An 18410-nucleotide genomic window follows, 5' to 3' on the forward strand; every position below is an offset into this window, starting at 1 on the left:
CCATATTTTTTGATTTTTAAAAATATGAGACAAGAAAAAGGGAAGAAAGCAGTTACAATCTTCTAGATTTTAACAAGGGATCTCAAGGATTATATTTAAAAACCTTAGTTTACAATCATCATTCTTAGACATGAAGAGCAACTTTGCTATTTTGCTGAGTACATAAGGAAATCAGAGTTGAGCCTGGGCTAGACAGTAAGTTCAAGGCCAACCTGAACTACACAGCGAGATCCTATCTCAAAACAAACAAAAAAATTCAACTGACATACAATTATTAAATCGTATTTGTACTGAGACCATAGGTACACAGTGTTACCCTTTTTATCAGCGCCAGTCCAAAGAACACTATTACTCTCAAGCATTAACATGTATCTTAACTGCTACAGTTCTCACATCATGAGGAGTCTTTGAACAACAAAATGCTCTACCAAAAAACTAGAAACACAAACAACAAAAACTCCCACAAAAACAGCCCGTACCATTTTCTTTCTTCCCATACAGATGCTTTAGGATGGTTACACAGTACTCAGTCAGATCATTAGCACAAATCTCACCACTGCTAGGGAGCATCTGGGAGTAGATACTGTTCCACTTATGAAAGCCAGGTCAGCTACTGGTCACACCAATGTTACACCTGAACTAGGTAAACAACCAGATATAATGTGCTTTAAAAAATAATTTGCCTGAACAGGTATGATTAAAAAAAATATGGTGTGCATTTAGATTTTAAAACATCTTACTAAAGCTGGGCATGGTGGCATGCTGGTAATCCCAGCACTTGGGAGGCTGAAGCAGGAGGATCATTGTGAGTTCAAGACCAACCTGAGCTACAAAGTGAGCTCAAGGCCAGCCTGAACTGCACAGCTAGACCCTGTCTCAAAAAGACAAAAACAAAAACAAAAAGTATCTTACTAACCTGTAAAGTATCAAAAAATATGGTCAACACCTGTTAAAGAATACAGTGACACACACACTGCCATTAATCCCCCTCAAAATACTCCCCTTACTTCAAACAGACTTATTCAGTTCATCTTTTTTTTTTTTCAGACAGGGATTCCCTACGTAATTCAGGCTGCCCTTGAACTCATGACGATCTCCTACCTCAGCTTCCCAAGTGCGGGATTATAGGTGTGAGACATTGTGCCCGGCTAGTCCATCATTCTTGCCACTGTCTGAAACAGTTCATGTCTTTAGTTGCGATGTAATGGCTGCTTTAATGTCCTGAATGGGTTTAAAATGTTTACTTTTCATGGTCATTTTGATTTCGGAAGAGGTCACATGATGTCAGATCCAGTGAGTAAGACAGATGAGGACACCTCACTGTAATGTTTCCGCGGCCCTGCCTTTCCACTACACCGCATTCCACAGCAGCATGCACCAATATCCTTGATCACACCTCATAAAGACAGTCAAGAAAGAAGACTTTAGAACTGCCTCAGAAAGTGGCAAGGACAATAGGACAAGTACATTAAAAGGAGGGGGAAAAAAAGTAAGGAGGAGTATTTTTAGGGGGATTAACGGAAATGCGTATTTTATTGTAATTTTGTTTTGTTTCTTGAAGCAGAGTCTAGCTATGTAGTTCAAACTGGCCTGAAACTTGTGACACTCCTCCTGCCTCAGCCTCCCCAGTGCTGGTATTATAGGCCTGCGCCACCATACCTGGCCCATTTACTGTAATTTTAAAAAACTCAAACACTCACTTTATTTTTTGATTGTATGTTTTGTTTTTTTTTTTTCCATAAATCAAAAAACGCCACCTTAGGAAATGTCTCACCACAGGAACTCGACTGGCAAAACCACCGAAAGTATTTAAAGTAAAAGTAAAAGAAACACTTTTCCCGGCTGTTGACTCTTGGGGAAAAGTAGACATCACAGAGAGGTATAAAACTTGTCTGTTTGTTTTTTTAATCAAACTCACCGATTCTGGCATGCAAAGATATTAATGGAAGTAGGGAACTGAGCAGAAGAAAAGAGTGATTTTTAGAAACAAGTGATTTTACTTGTTCTTTGGGTTCAAACTGAATACATGAAATCAGAGAAAAAAAAAAAAACAACATCAAACGGGACAAGAGCATAGTGGTCTCAACCACCTACCTTTCCTGACAGAGAGAGGTCTAACCCCCTATCAGAAACTCCTTGAGTATCCAGTTTATGGTAAACACGGCAAAACACCAACCACGAATGGTGACATAGCATCAAATATTTCACTTTTAATCCCCAATTTTAAAAACTTTTCCGTTTAAACATTTCAATTTATACCCTAACATTTCTTGTTCGATTATTTTTTCCTCTTACATAAGTACACGAAAAGCGTGTCTGCGGATTAGAGCACAGTGGAAGAGTAGAAGGAGAACCTAAGCAAAGAAAAACTCCACTCCTGTTTCTCCAGTTAAAATCAGAATACATTTTCAAGAGCCCTGGGCAGAGGAAAGAAAAATTCCATTCTGCCCCTTTGCTCTTCAAAATTCCTATAAGCCAAGTGGTTCAACAGCAGTTGAATGGCACACATAATGACATCATTGATTGGGACCATAATAGAGGGGAGTGAGAGGAGTGAGTGGAGGGGGAGTGGGAAAAGAGGGAGGTGAAGATGTATTTGTGTTACAGACAAAAGACAACTTCTGTTCCTCAGCAGGGACAAACGAAGAACCAGATGACAGGATAAACTGAGGTCAGAGAGTTTCCTCTATTGTGTGCTCTTTAAACAGCTCCTTCTTCACTCCTTTAAGGTTTGTTCCACTGGGCCGGTAGAGGGAAAGTAGTGTACATTTTTATCTTACAGAGGAGGAGGAAGAGAAGAAAAAAAAATTATACATTCTGTGTACCTCCTTGAAAATATTATTTATTTTCAAAGTATTGTGAATTAGAAACAAACTGAAAGGAGAGGTTAAATTTTTGTCGAGCCTTACAATGTTCTGAGAAACACTACTCAAGAAATCCTGAACACTATGTGAGCTCTGGTCTTAGATCTTCCTAAAATTCATCTTCCATGACACCTACTCTCAACTGTCATCTCTGTCTACCATATACAGATACTTGCAATCTTACACGAGGTTATATCCCCTAAAAGCCCATCTTAAATTGAAAACATTTTAAATAAAAATGCATTTAATATATCTAACCTACTGAATATCATTGCTTTTTACCCTGATGATCACATGGAAAAATGGGAGCTACAACCTGCTGCTAATGACAAGAGTATCTTACCAAATTAAAGGCAGCTCAGGGAAAGACCAAATTTCAAAATCTGAAGTACTGTTTCTACTGACTGTGCATTGCTTTTACATTGTCACCAAGTCAAAAATTGTTTGCTCAAACCATTCCAAGTTGAGGACACTCCGTATATAACCAATTCTTATCTCTTTTTGCCTGCTAATCCAAGCTACAAGAACACAACTTTTTTGGGAAAACTGACAACAAGGAATGAAGGGGGAGTTCTCCCCAAAGTCCTCATCAATCAGATACAATGACTAGCAGGGCCTACAGTGCCGTTTTCTGCCCATATCTAATTCTACTATCTGCATTTTTCTGAGTTCCATGGCGCTCCAGGAGAAAGGATAATGAATACTAAATTCTGTACTTGGCCAAGGCACTCCCGCTTTGAGTATTTTTGGAAAGAACTCAAACCTACTCAGCAAGTTACTTTTCCCATTTATTCTGGGACCTAATTCTTCTACTACCATCTCCTTTAAAAATATCCCACGAAACTCTGCATCATAGCTTAAACTAACAGTCCCTTTGGCTCTTAAATTCCACGCTGGAAATGTCCTCCTATGCAGGATTCCAGTTCTTTTTTAAAAAGGTCTGCACATGCATACCCAACTAAAAAGTCCTAATTGTGTACCATCTGAGAAGGTTAGTGACTCACTTGGAAATCCACAGTATGAACTTAATTCTTTTGTCCACATTTCAATGGTTAACCTCTACACCAAATTCAGCAACAAAGGAGAGGAAAAACCAAAACTGTTCTTCATTTATTTCACACAATAAAAGAAAATCAATATAAAATTAGAATGCCTTCTAAAGGGGCATAAACTGAAACCACTCTCCCATCAGCCACTATGAAATTTGTATGGTAAGGGGCTGGGGATTTAGCTCAGTGGCACAGCGCCTGCCTGGCAAGCGCAAGGTCATGAGTTCAATTCCTAGTACCGGAAGAAAAACAAAAAAACAAAAACAAAAAAAAAAGAAATTTGTATGGTAAGAAACAGGTGCTTTCCTGTGCTTGGAAGTGACTTTACCCCAGCTTTCTTGGGGGGGGGCGTGTCACAACATGTATCAGTGATAAGCTCTCCATAAACAAGGCTGACTATCTCTCACTCTGAAAGAGTTCATCTCCACCCAACTTAATAAATGAAGATGTAATACAAAAGGCTTATAAAAATTATCACGGCAGCTATTCAAGAATATTCCAGCTACAGCCTCAACAAGAAACAGCGGTCAGTGGAAAGGTAAGTTTTTTTAACCTTTTTATACTCTAACACTGTGTCACACAGACCACAGTCAGGAGGGAAGAAAACAGGCAAAAATCACAAGCCAGAGAAAAAGTAGCCTTTTCAGGACATACAGGCCTTAAAATAACTTAAGACAGTTACTTATATGAAGCACTACAAACATAGGAAAAACCTGGTGGTACTCTAGTACAGAAAAAAGGAAAGAGATACTAATACTAAGGTCAGCAAGATGCAAGATGCTTATATCTTCTACTACTAATCAAGAATCAGAATCAAGGGGGCCAGGGATTTAGCTCAGAGGCACAGCGCCTGCCTGCCAAGCTCAAGGTTTTGAGTTTGATTCCCGGCACCAGGAAAAAAAAAAAAAAAAAAAAAGGAATCAGAATCAGTACCAAATGCCCTATCCAGTGATGGTGAACCTTTTAGAGCTTTCAATGATATGAATAGCCTGCTGCAGCACGCACGCCATAGGTTTACCACCACTGCCCTATATATTCCTGGGAAGGCAGAAGAGTATCAACCACACTACAATGTTGTGTGGAGTGCCTGGGCTAGTTTTTGTTTTGTTTTGTTTTGAATCCACCCACTTAGATGGATTTCCTACAACCTCTTAAAGTACCAAATTTATCTTTCCAAGTATGCCAACGTTTGAAAAAAATAAAATGATACACTCAAATTAGCTACATCAGTTAATGCTACAACTCTAAGCCTATATAGTTTTTACCAAAACTAGTATCTTGACCAGCATGTATCAGTTTAACTGGCTTACCATCTTCATTTCCTCTATCTAATTCTTATTCCTTTTAAAGATGTGTTCCTTCGCGTCAGGCCAAGTCCTGTCTTTCACTAAAAGAACGGACTCAAACACTAACTTTTCTTGGGAGGCACGGAAAACTGACAGAGGGGGGAAAAAACCCCAACCAGTCAAGCACAAAACTTGGTTGAAAATGAAGCTGGTGATCAATCAGAACCAACCAGGCAGATCTTATTTATCTGGGTTTTGTTTTACTCGAGAGGGTAAGAGGTTTCTTAGCACATAGTCACCGTGAGTCTTACATGAGAAAAGGCATGCCATTCTATCCTCAAATAGTCCAAAGAGTTGGAAGGGACAATTTACAGCCTCTTCTGTAAAAAATGTCTATAAACGCCAGTGCTATTCTTTGCCCTGTCACTTCTCATTATCCTAAACCAACAGGATCCTATTCACTGAGAGCTGAGCTGGAAACATGAACAGATTTTTACTGTGCAGGGGAAAAGGGAACGATAATGGGGAGGGGTGTGAATATGGGAACCAGATTTCTTTAAGTTTCTGTGCAATGCCTATGTTTATAGGATACTAATGGAGCTGAAAACTGAGCAGTCATGCAAAACTCAGCCTAGAAAAACAGCAGGAACGCAGTTTCCTCATATCTGTAGTAAGTGCAGGCTGTCAACCCCAAACACTGAGAGATGAGCAGATTGTGCTATCTTTAAAAAAAAAAAAAAAAAAAAATCACCAGGCATGGTAGCACACGCCTATCATCCTAGCACTTGGGACGCTGAGGCAGGAGGATCACCATCAGTTTGAGGTCAGCCTGGGCTACATAGTGAGTTCAAGGCCAACCTGAGCTACATACTGAGGCCCTTTCTCAAAACACCAAAATAATTAATAAAATTAAAAATGAGTCATAAATACTATTGACCCTTGGCTCATCTGCTCTCACACACTTGCTCTTTATTCATGTGTGCTGTCCCACAGCCAAGGCTGAAGAGAAAGAGAAAGCAAGTGGGGCCTGGAGTTGGATCAGGCAAATGCACACTTACAGTGCGTGCGTGCGCAAAGGTATGAATAGGAGATGGGTTTCCCACTGTCTTGTTCAGAATACTAGGATGGGAAAGAGAGATCTTTGTATTACTCTCATTATTTGTTCCATACCAAACTGAAATTTGTGTCCAGAGAACTATAAAAAAGAAAGAAAAGTGGGCAAACTTTACCGGCTGTACTGGAACCCAGAACTCCACAAGGACGTCGACAGAAATGTGCCAACCTCGCCATCCTATACGTGTATGCATAATGATATCACAAGCTCTGGCCAACCAAGTATGTGGTAGCAACTTACCTCTAGCGACAGACAAGCACAAGGCTTGGAATAGGTAACTCTCAATGGAGAAAGTGGTCAGTTGCAATCTCAGGATTGCAACTAGATACAGAACACTAAATTCTACAGGGAAAGTTACTTGAAAAGAGAAACTGCTTTTATCTCTTATTCCCTTTCCAATTTCTGTCCTTCCAGATTTACTCCTGCAACTGTTTATATAATCTTATGACTTGTATCTAGATGTCTCCCCAAAGCCTGTGCTGTCATAGGTAGAGCTTTTGAGAGGGAGTTGGAGCGAGAGGATGTGATGCTAGGATTAAGGATGTGACACTAGGATTGATTCATGGCGTGATGCTAGGATTAAGGGTCCACCACCTTGGGTCTCGGTGCCACCCTCCTTCAGGCCAGGTAGCCTGGATAGAATACAAGCAACAGAAAGAGAGCTGCTGTCACTTACTGCTTTTGTGCCTGTCATGAACTGTTTCTCCTCTGTGATGCTCCTCTGCCACGCCACCCTGCCTTGGAGCCAGCCAATCATGAACCGAAACCTCTACAAACTGTGAGCTACAATAAACCTTTCCTCCTTTAACTCTGGGTGTTGCTCTCAGCAATGAGAAAAGTAACTAAGACGTATATTTTCTACAAGTATTAAAAAATTTACTGGGCATGGTGATCCCAGCACGCAGGTGGCTAAGGCAGGAAGATCACTCAATAGTTTGAAGCCAATCTAGTAAATTAGTGAGAACTTGTCTCAAAATTTTTTTAAAAAAGAAAACAGCTGGGGTGTGGGTCAGCGGTCAAACCTTACCTAGCAATAGGAAGACCTTTATTCAAATCCCAAGGCCAGAAAAAGGGGTTTAGGGGAGACAGATGTGAAACAGGGACCCACAGATCCAAGGCACCCATCCCCTTCACTATCAAGCACAACACAAATGACTTCTGGTTTATCATAATTCTTCCCAGTTAAGTTACATGGCTTAAGAATCATATACTAAAGTGGGTATGGTGACACACACCTATAATCCCAGCACTAGGGAGGCTGAGGCAGGAGGACTGCCGAGGACTGCCCAGAGTTTGAGGCCAGCCTGAATTACATAGCAAGACCCTGTCTGTCTGTCTGTCTGTCTGAATAAATAAATAAATAAATAAATAAGAATGAATCATATACTCTGTTTCTGGACTCCACTGTGAAGACAGGTCATTGAAAAGGTCATAACACAACAGTTCAGAAGGAACCAAGCTATGTAATCAGAAAAATGTCTCCTCTTGAAACAGGTACTGGTTTCTATAGATAAGCTAGAAAGTGTTGAACATCTTATAAAAGAGTTCATTAGCAGTATACGATTAATTATAAAGCAGGTGGTATTAGAGCAAATGGAAGATTTCTTGGATTTTATGAGAATTAAAGGAGGCATGCAAACAGGGTCAGTCACAAAGTAAAATTGCTGAAATAAATGCTAAACAATGGCCATACCACCCTGAACATACCCAATCTCATCCGAAATGAACACAAAACAAAAATTCTCACAGAATGCAGAGGAAAAGGCCAAAGAAATGTAGATACAAAAAGGAGAAAAAGAGAAAAGCAGAGGGCCTGTCCACGAGATAATATTGATACTTAATAGGAATACCTGAAACAGGGCAAAGCAAATGGAGCTGAGATAAAAATCCCCTATTTCTCTGAAAATAAGACTTAACCAGAAAAAAAAAATCAGCTTTGAAAACTAAGGATCAAAAAAATCAGCCCCAATCAGCCTATTCTTGCCTTCCCTGCCTTACAGAGTAGACACTAAGCAAGAGAACAGTAATGGCAGAATAACTAGGGCTGGCTTTTTAATTAATTTTTTTTTTTAAAGACAGGGTCTCACTATGTAGTTCATGGTGACTTTGAACTCACCATGTAGCCCAGGCTGTTCTGTACCTTGCAGCGATCCTCCTGCCTCAGCCTCCCAAGTGCTGCGATTACAGAAGAGTGCCACCATGCCCAGAGGTGGGATTGGTATTTTTGATCTCTAGTATTCAAGGCTCGTTATTTTCACTAGGTCTTATTTTCAGGAAAACATGGACTTAAGAAAGTAACTGAAGAAAATTTTCCAGAGCTGAAGAATAAAGTATAAAAAGGTTCACAGGATACCTTTACATTTACTGAAAAGAACGCAACACCTACATATATCCTGGTGACTTTTTTGTTTTTGTACCAGGAATCAAATCACAACCTCGTGCTTGCCAGGCAGGTGCTGTGCCACTGAGCTGTATCACCAGCCTTCCTTGTTTATCTTTTGAGACAGGGTCTCAGTATATCATTAAATTCCCCAGGCTGGGCTCAAGCTTAAAATCCTCTGGGCTCTTAGACACTACCAGCATTATAGACATGCCTTATTATTTAAGTTTCCTTGTGCCTATATCATAAGAAGTATACGCAATAAGTTTTAACACTACTGTATTCAACATCCTAACCAAGAGAAATACAGACTATGCTTTAACGGCTTGGGTGAAAGCACTGCTGAACACAATAATGAAACGGTTCCTGTAATGTAACTAACACTCAGAGAGAGGAAGGTGACACAAGTGTTCAAAAGATCTTCTGAAATGAAGTGCGGAGTAGCCAGCCACATTCCCAGGAGTGTTATTTCCAGTCTGTGACAGTCCCCCAAGCGGTGCTAGTATTGCAAAAACAGCACTTTCACCCAGTCTACATTACCTTTCTAGAGATTGAAGAGACATTCAAACCAAATCTTTGTGCTCTTTCCTTTAGCTTATCCAGGTTAACCTACAAAAATAAAGGAATACATTTAAAAATCAACACAGGAAATAGAGAAGGCAGAAACTATAGTCCAAAGCTGAGTTCAGTATTAAAAGACAGCTACGTCCCAAACTCAAAAGCTAAGCAACACCCACCCACTCCACTTAGTAAAAGGCCTCTTCTGGGATGTAGTAAAAGACTTAGCCCTGTCTCCCTCATTCATCAAAGGTGATGAGAGCCCAAGGAAGGCTGAAGATCAAAGTCTGCATGCCAAACACTGCTCGAAAAAGCAAACGTGTAATAAATCATCCCCTCTAAACAAGTCCATCACCCCAGTCCAAAATCATCAATTCCTATAAATGGCCTCTGCGAACAGTTCTTAACTCTACCTTCAAATAAAGACAAACACAGTTGCAGTGCTCACATTTTCAAGTATACCACGACTACTCAACTCGATTCTCTTCCCTCCCTTTTCTTGGAAGCCTTGGTATATATAAGACTTGCAATCATAAGATCTGGCATATTTTAATTAATAACAACAATAATGAAGTATTTCAACTTCACTTAAAATACTGAATAATATCCCCAAAAGCAGATTTCATAAGGCTGAACATATTCTACCACTCATGTCTCCATTTCTGAACATGCAGACTATGGCCCAAGCCATTCCACCATTCTCTACTCTGTGATTTTATATTTAATAGGTAATTTTAAAAATACCAAAATAGCATCTACAAATAGAGCTCATAAATTGCTTCTATCAATCTTCTTACGGTAGTTAAAAGACGACATTATCTAAAGCCATTGGAGGGCTGGGGATACAGCTCAGTAGTAGAGTTCTTGTCTGGCTGTGGGTTCAAACCCCTCATACCACGAAAATATATAAATAAAGCCATCAGACAAGGCTTAAAACTCCAGTTCCATAAGACAAAGGGATTGTCTTTTAGCTAACAAAATCTAACCATCTTTTCAAAAAGAGACACGGTAGAATGGAAAACATGTGGTAGAATATGTGGCCAATTTTCCTGACCTCTCTATACCCCAAAACAATTTCTTTCTTTATTTAGGACATATAATATTGTACTGAAAATAGTCAACAAATTCACGGCTCAGAACTCTCTGCTTTGGGGAGAAAGTGATCTCTAACTTTAAAACTAACTGTATAGTTACTATCTAGCTCTGCAAGGGAGAAAAGAAAAAAGACTTCATACCATAGGCTTGGTATCAGATGACAGACCTAAGAAATCAAACGAAAATTTTATTTAATATTTTTTGAAGTCATAAAGGACGTCAACAGTCTTCAAATCAAATTGGAATAGCATAAAAACAGTATATGGGACAAATATCCTTTTATCCTATGATGATAAGAATGGGCAGAAAACACTTGTCGATAGCACGTCTACACTTGCTGCTGTGAACATGTGACTTTTCAGTTTCTCAAAAAGCGAAACACAGTTACCATATGACCAACCATTCTACTAGATATATGTGCCCAAGAGAAATGAGAACATAACACCCATACAAAAACTTACACACACATGTACATAACAAATAAAACAGCCAGGTGGGGGCTGGGGATTTAGCTCAGCGGCAAAAGCGCCTGCCTGGCAAGTGCAAGGTCGTGAGTTCGGTTCCCGGTACCGGAGAAAAACCAGAAAAAAAAAAAAAAAAAAAAAAACAGCCAGGTGTCATGGCACACGCCTATAATCCTGGTGCTTAGGGGGCTGAGGCAGCAGGATCACCACAAATTCAAGGCCAGCCTGAATTACATAGTGAAACTTCGTCTTCCAAAAGAAAAAAAAGAGAGAGAAAGAGAAAAACTTACAGGCCTAATCCTGAACTAGTCAGTAATTTTGTTGTTGTTGATTTTTTTTTTCTTGGTTTGTTTTTCTTCCGGTACCAGGAATCGAACTCACGACCTTGTACTTGCTGGGCAGTGTTGTTAATTTTTGAGACAGGGTCTTGCTATGCAGTTCAGGATGGCCTTGAATTCACTATGTAACCCAGACTGGTCACGAACTCACAGACACCCTCCTGGCTCAGCCTCCCCAGTGCTGGGATTATAGGCGTGTGCCACTTTGCCCAGCTAGTCGATAATTATTTATTTCATACTTTCCAGAATTCATTTTAAGTAATTTCAGTCTTATGACTGGTACCCTAGCACTCTGGGAGACCGAGGTATGAGGATCAACGTGCAAGCCAGGCCTGGGCAGTTTACTGAGCCCCTATCCCAAAACAAATACAAAAAGGGCGAGCAGGAGGGTATAGCTCAATGTGAAGGCCTTGGACTCAACCTCCAGTTAGAATTCTCAGATTGCCTGGTGTGGTGGCACATACCTATCTTAACACTTGGGAAGCTGAGGCAAGAGGATCTCTGCAAGTTCATAGTCCATCTGGACTACACAGTGAGACCCTCTATCTCAAAAAACCAACTAACCAGTCAACCAAAAAATACTACAAGATCATTGGGGGACATTTTCTCAACACACTAAAAACTGACAGGTGACTAGGAAGACCAGACTAGATTAGGAGACAATATTTAAATTTTCTTTTTTTTGAGACAGGGTCTCGCTATGTAGTCCAGGCTGGCCTTGAACTCACGGGGATCTTCCTGCTTCAGCCTCCTGAGTGCTGGGATTACAGGTATGCACCACCACACCCAGCTTTAAATTTTTAATTCAGAACAGGGGCTATATTTTTAAAATTTGGTTTTGTTTTATTTTGCAGTACTGGGTTTTATTCAGGGCCTTTCACTGAGTTACATCCTTAGCCCTTTTTTAAGTCAGGCTCTCACTCATCAAGTTGCTAAACTGCCCCAGGCTAGGCTCAAACCAGCAATTCTACAGGCATGCACCATCAAGCCAGGATGCTATGTTCTTTTTCTTAAAAAAACAGTAAGTGTTTCCTGTAACTAATTATAAAATAATACATATGCATTAAACAGCTTTTTTTTTGGGGGGGGCGGTCTTTTTGAGACAGGGTCTCACTATGCAGTTCAGGCTGGCCGTTAGCTCACTTTATAGCCCAGGCTGGCCTCGAACTCACAGCGATTCTCCTGCCTCAGCCTCCCGAGTGCTGGGATTACCTGCATGAGCCACCATGCCCAGCTAAATAGCTTCTAAAAACACAAGCATTCTCGGTACCAAAAAAAAAAAAAATTTAAAAATTAGAGAAAAAATAAAATATAAGCAAGCAAGAAGAAGTCACTTAAAATTCTACCAGAAATATTGTGTATTAAGAATTTAATATATGCCCTTCTAATCTTTTTACCTCATCCATACATGCACACTTTTATGAATAAAATAGGAACATACTTAATACAATTTTGGAAGCTGTTTTTTCACTTAGCAGTTTTCTGACAAATATTTTAAAATATTTCTAAGACAATAGAGTCTGCTATACTATGGCACACATTTATTTAGCCAATTCTGTTTTGTTTTCTGTTTTTTTTTTCCAGTACCGGAAATCGAACTCACAAGCTTGCGCTTGCAAGGTAGGTGCTGTGCCGCTGAGCTAAATCCCCAGCCCCCTATTTAGCCAATTCTGTATTGCACATTTGGTTGTTTCCAGTTACTGATAACTACAAATAATGCTGTGACAATCTTCAAGGCTAAGCAGATGAGCACATCCAAGATTATTACCTTGTAAGTTCCTGAAGTAAAACTGTTAAGATAAGAGATACTCTGTTCCCTTTACCACTTACAGTAACCCACAGCACTAAATAGGTATACAATATTTTAGGCAGCTGGGCATGGTGGCGCATGCCTATAGTCCTAGCACTTAGGAGGCTAAGACAGTAGCCGGGGATGTAGCTCAGTGGCATAAGCGCCTGCCTGGCAAGCACAAGGTCCAGGGTTCAATTCCCAGTACAAAAAAAAAAAAAAAAGGAGGCTGAGGCAGGAAGGGTGCTGTGAGTTTGAGGCCAGTACACAGTTGAGTTCAAGGCCTGCCTGAATGTTATAGCAAGACACTGTCTCAAAAAACAAAACGAAAAAATGCTGACAGGACACTATAATAAGTAAATAAGGTACTGGAAACTTCTCTGAAGATGTCTAAGGAAGACATACGTTGGCACCTCCTTCTATTCTAATTTCAGAACCTCCTCTTACTTGCCCAGGAAGGTTTAAGTACAATTTTATTTAAACCAAAAAGGCAAATGCTATAACCTCCTACAAACTTCCATAGCTAATAATTTTTACCTTAATTTGGAGAAATGAAATCTGTTATGCCAGGAAAGAAGAAAATGAAGATAACTTTCTGGGAAGCATGTCTGTACTCTTACCTTTTGTTGGAACTGAAGAAATCCCAAACCTGTAGGAAAAAAAAAAACAAGTGAAACTTTAGGAAGGGGCTCACACTCCCGACTGTCCGTCTCCGTGCCAAGTGTACACGTGACACTCCGCGCTTGTGATCTCGAGCTTTGCGATCATTAGCTAATTCTAACAACCCCCTGAAAGAGCTTCACTCTGTTCTCACCAAAAGTCCAGAGACAAAGCTACAGAAAGCCATGTCAGAGTGAGGAGCAGCAGACCATTTCTGATTTCCATCCATTACAAAACACCCCACTTAATGATAGAGCCCATGCTATAACTACCTTACCGTCTCACCAGAGATGTGTTGAATGGGGTCAAAAACGTTTATTTTCTTTCTGCAGGGCCACTATTCTACTGAAAATCAAGTTACACCCAAAGCGTAGACACAGGGTCGCAGCTCTACTTTCATACCACTAGTATCTCAGGTCCAAAGGGCTACAGACACTCACCTGGCTGCCCGAGCAGCTTTCTTGCTTTCCAAGCTCACAGGTACATTGAATCGTTCGGCTCTCTTCTGCATTCTCTGAGTGGTAACAGACAAAAGAGGAGAAAAATTCAATTTCTGATTTTAACAAGTTGATTAGAGATGGTACCTTAATATCAGGATTAACGTTTTTTCTTGTCTTTTCATTTTTGTGGGGAGATACTGGGAACTGAACCCAGGATCTTTGAACTGAGCTGCATCCCTACCTCTTTTTATTTTTTAGACAGGTTTCACGAGTTGCCTAACTGGGCTTGAACTTATGATCCTCCCGCCTCAGCCTCCTGCAACACTAGGATGATAGGTATGTGCCACCACGCTCAGCCAAAGTAATTTCTTAAAATCTAGACTTAAAATACTGATAATTCTGGAAGATACCAGGTTGTACCCATCTTAGGGCTAAATGAAACAGCTGTTTTCCAGAGCACAAACACAAAAAAAGACTCATTAATTCATGCCTTCAAGAACAAAAGAAATAAAATAAAACCTATTTTATGCATGAACCCAAGACCATAAAAACTATGGTTTACCTTTGACCAGAGATAAAAGAAATAGTTTGCCTTAACACGTAGTGACTTCTTCCAATGAGAAAGGAGGCAGCACTGTCTCACGGCATTCTGAAAGAGTCTAATGATTCTCTACTTTGAAGGCACAAAACCGAGCACAAGATCTCAACTGAAACCTGGTTTCAGAGATCTCAAGACAAAACTCAAAGAAATCTGAATCTCATCTGTAGGCAAGTAACAATTTAAGAGGGAGATATATCAATGTTACTTTTCCAAGGCACAATTCACTCAAACTAACCTAGATTTGTAAACATATTAGAGTTACCATTAAGACTACAGAATCATATACAAAAAGACTGCAACTCCAAAAGTAGTCCAAATATTTTCTTAATAGTAGCTGGTAGGGAAATCAACACCAAAATTTGTTAGTAGCTTATTTACAAATAAAAAGTTTAAAATGACGATGCAGACCTAAAAAAGGGTAAGAAACAGAAATGAAGACTATTCCATTAAGGAACAGAATACATACCTCAGTCTGTGGCATCTCAGATGTAATTTTTACCACTTTTTTCTCTGCCGCCCTAGAAAAGATTTTTAAAAATCAGTTAACTGATATTCTAAGCCAAAACCTTAGAAATACATTTAGAATTTACCTAAGTCTTATCCTCTGCCTCCCTCTGCTACCCCTTAATTCAAGAAAATATGAAGTTCATTAGAATTCTAGTTTCCTGAACTCTCATCTACTGAGATGAGCTCAAATAGTAGTAAACTACTTTAGCTAAGGTATAAGAAAGTAATCAGGAAATGAGCCGGTTAAACATATTGGGCTCAGAGAAACATGCAAAGGAGACCAGAAATCATTTCATTTGCTTTTAGAAACTTGAAATTTACTTTTAGACTAATGATCATCTCTTCAATTCTCAATTTTCATCACAATAACATTTAATGAGTACTCTTTAAACTCTGATTTTCTCCTCTTACAAAAGCCTTATTTCTCCCACAGGACCCCAGCTCTAGCTGAAACAAAGTGGAACAAATAAAAATGCCAAAGGGAGTGGGAAAAAGGTATAAGGGGGGTTTGAATTAGGAAAACATGGTAAGTTACCAGTCAAAAGGGTTAAGGCAAAACAAAAGAGAGACCACAGGGATGGGAGACAAAGTTCGGAAGTACCAGAATAAATGGAAGGGCATTAACTCTCCACCAAACAACTCCCATAAAACCGTGGGTCATAACCAGTCTCATTAAGGTCCCTCATTTAGAGACATGGGCGGCTTTTGTTCCAATATCCCAGACACTTTTCCCATTTGATGCTCTGAAAGGTAGTAATGGTTTAATGACATCTTCAGAGGAAGCAATTCTGGAACAGGAACTTACCCTCTCTATTCTTTGTTGGAGGGCCCCTGACAGACAAGCAACGGGTGCCCCCTGCTGACCATAACTAAGTCCTACAATAGACTACCGCCTGGACTGAAGAAAAATCAAAACAGAAACAGACACGTTTGTGCAGAACTTCTGGACAAAGATAAGGCAAGGAAATTTTCTTCTGAATATTCAAAGGACCTAAGGCAGGCCTGAAAATTCTGACTTTTAAAGAAATCCCTACCTCCTTTCCAGCCTTGTCTGTCGTGGTCAGGCAAAAAAGGCTCAGAAGTTTAATGTTTTATTTGAAGTCCAATGTCATTAAGAGAGCAGTCCTCCCCACTCTCCCCTGCTAATGACTTCCTCCACATTCTCATCCTGAAACACAATCCCTGCAGTAGACTTCATGGCAAAAAAGGGAATCCGAAACAGGAAGCGTCTTCCTACCAGATTCCAGTTCTCTCAGGCACAATGTAACAGGAAATAAACACACACCACATTCTAGGACTTATGGGAAATTTCCACTCTTCACTGACAGTATTTTCTCCTACCCAGTTACATACAAGAAATATTCCACGAACTACAGGAACCCAGAATCTTGCTGAACATACTTAATCTAACTACTACAACCATCCCTTTAAAAATCAAAACTACCGCCTCCACACACTTTGCATTTCTTTGTTTCAAAATTTATCAATAAGGGCCGGGGATATAGCTCAGTGGCATAAGTGCCTGCCTGGCAAGCACAAGGTCCTGAGTTCGATTCCCATACCCCCCCAAAAGAAATTATCAATAGAATAAACCCCCCCAAATAAGAGAATTACAAATTTCACATATGCTAAGCATAATCAACTTCTAAAATTTTCAAACCTCATTAATTTTAACCCAAACAAGCAAATTATCATTATACTCATTAGTCCTCCTTGTCCAAGTCCTCAAAACACCTCTGTTTTATTTGTTTTGGTCTTTTGAGACAAGGTCTCACTATATAGCCTAGGCTAGCTGCAAACTCACAAATCCACTCCCTCTCAGCATCTGGAGGCCTGGGGTTACAGGCATGCACCAGTATGCCTGGCCAGGCATGTTTTTTATCTTTTCCACCAAGACATTTTCTCATGGCACTGTACTGAATTATAATCCTATAATGGGGGACTAAGGATATAGTTCATTGACTGAGCAGATGCTTAGCATGCATGAGATCCTGAGTTCAAGCTCTAACAACAAAAAAGTTTAAAATAATAACAAACATGATGGCTTTACAAAGCAGTATCTGGCAAAATCTATTAAAATGTTAAATGTTCATTCCCTATGATATAGTAAATCTCATGCTAGGAATTTATCCTATGGACATACTTCGTAAGTACAAAAACAGTTGGATAAGACATACAGTACTTTTTTTTGTTTTTGCTTTTATGAGTAATCTGAATATCTACAAACAGAACACTGATGAAAGGAATTACTGTACAGAATAGAGTGTTTCTAACATCTAGAGAGAATAAAGTCCTACTCAGGTATGGTGCCGCATATCCAGCTATTCCAGAGGTTGCTGAGACAGGAAAATCTTTTGTTTCAGACCAGCTTATATAACTTAATGAAACCCTACTTCAAAATAAAAATTAAAAAGGGCTGGTGACAGGCATGGTAATTCATACTTGTAATCCCAGCATTCAAGAGGCTGAGGCAGAAGGACTGCCTTGAGTTCAAGGCCAGCATGGACTATACATAGCAAGACCCTGTCTCCAAAAAGAGAAAAAGAAAAAAAAAAAAAAAAGGCTGGGAATATAGGTCAGTGGTAGAGTTCTTGCTCAGCTCAGGTTGAAATCCAAAGTACCAGGGGGAAAAAGAAATTATTATTACATGAACACACACACACATACACAGTTAAATATCCAAAAAGGATCCACTAAAAAAAAAAAAAAATCTCCAAAAACTCTAACAGAGATAGACACAAGAGGCATTTAATTTTCAATTTATACTCCTCTATGTAACATATGACTTTTACATACATTGCCTTTTGCCACTTTCTTTTTTTTGTTTTTTTTTCCAGTACCGGGAATCGAACTCATGACCTCATGCTTGCCAGGCAGGCGCTGTGCCGCTGAGCGAAATCCCCAAGCCCTACATTGCCTTTTATAATTACATGCCTTTAGTACAGCTATAAGGAACAAAAATGTTAAGAGGGACTCAACTGCTCTTAGTTTGCTATAATACAAAATGGTCAGACAATTGTGGCAAGAGTCCCAAATAACTGAAGTTTAACATCAACTTTGTGGGATAGCTTGAACAGACAGATCCACTTTCTACTGTAACAGTCACCCTCCCCTCCTGCAAAAAGGAAGAGAACACAGGCACAGGGTTATACGAGAGACACTACCTCTACCCCAAAACTCCTCTCTAACGAGATTCTTTATATACAGTTTCACACTTTTCAGTAAAGACAACAGTTTACAGAATTTAGGAGCGTTAACAGAATAG

General features: G+C 39.7%; 1 protein-coding gene across 2 annotated transcripts in view; it reads right to left on the reverse strand.

Moving 5' to 3' along the window:
- Positions 1-18410, reverse strand: part of Sarnp (SAP domain containing ribonucleoprotein) — a 54751-nt gene that overhangs the window by 19749 nt on the left and 16592 nt on the right. For both annotated transcript variants that reach the window (XR_262968.2, XM_005397259.2), the window contains exons 5-9: positions 15105-15156; positions 14038-14111; positions 13558-13586; positions 10487-10512; positions 9234-9302 (exon numbers count right to left, since the gene is read on the reverse strand). Coding sequence is in view for 1 of the 2 variants with exons in the window: in XM_005397259.2 (XP_005397316.1) it covers positions 9234-9302; positions 10487-10512; positions 13558-13586; positions 14038-14111; positions 15105-15156 (250 nt within the window). In the remaining variant the exon portion in view is untranslated. The remainder of the gene's footprint in view (positions 1-9233; positions 9303-10486; positions 10513-13557; positions 13587-14037; positions 14112-15104; positions 15157-18410) is intronic.

This window comes from Chinchilla lanigera, unplaced genomic scaffold (genome assembly GCF_000276665.1).
Source record: "Chinchilla lanigera isolate Chin_1 unplaced genomic scaffold, ChiLan1.0 scaffold00057, whole genome shotgun sequence".
In the NCBI taxonomy this organism is placed as follows: domain Eukaryota; kingdom Metazoa; phylum Chordata; class Mammalia; order Rodentia; family Chinchillidae; genus Chinchilla; species Chinchilla lanigera.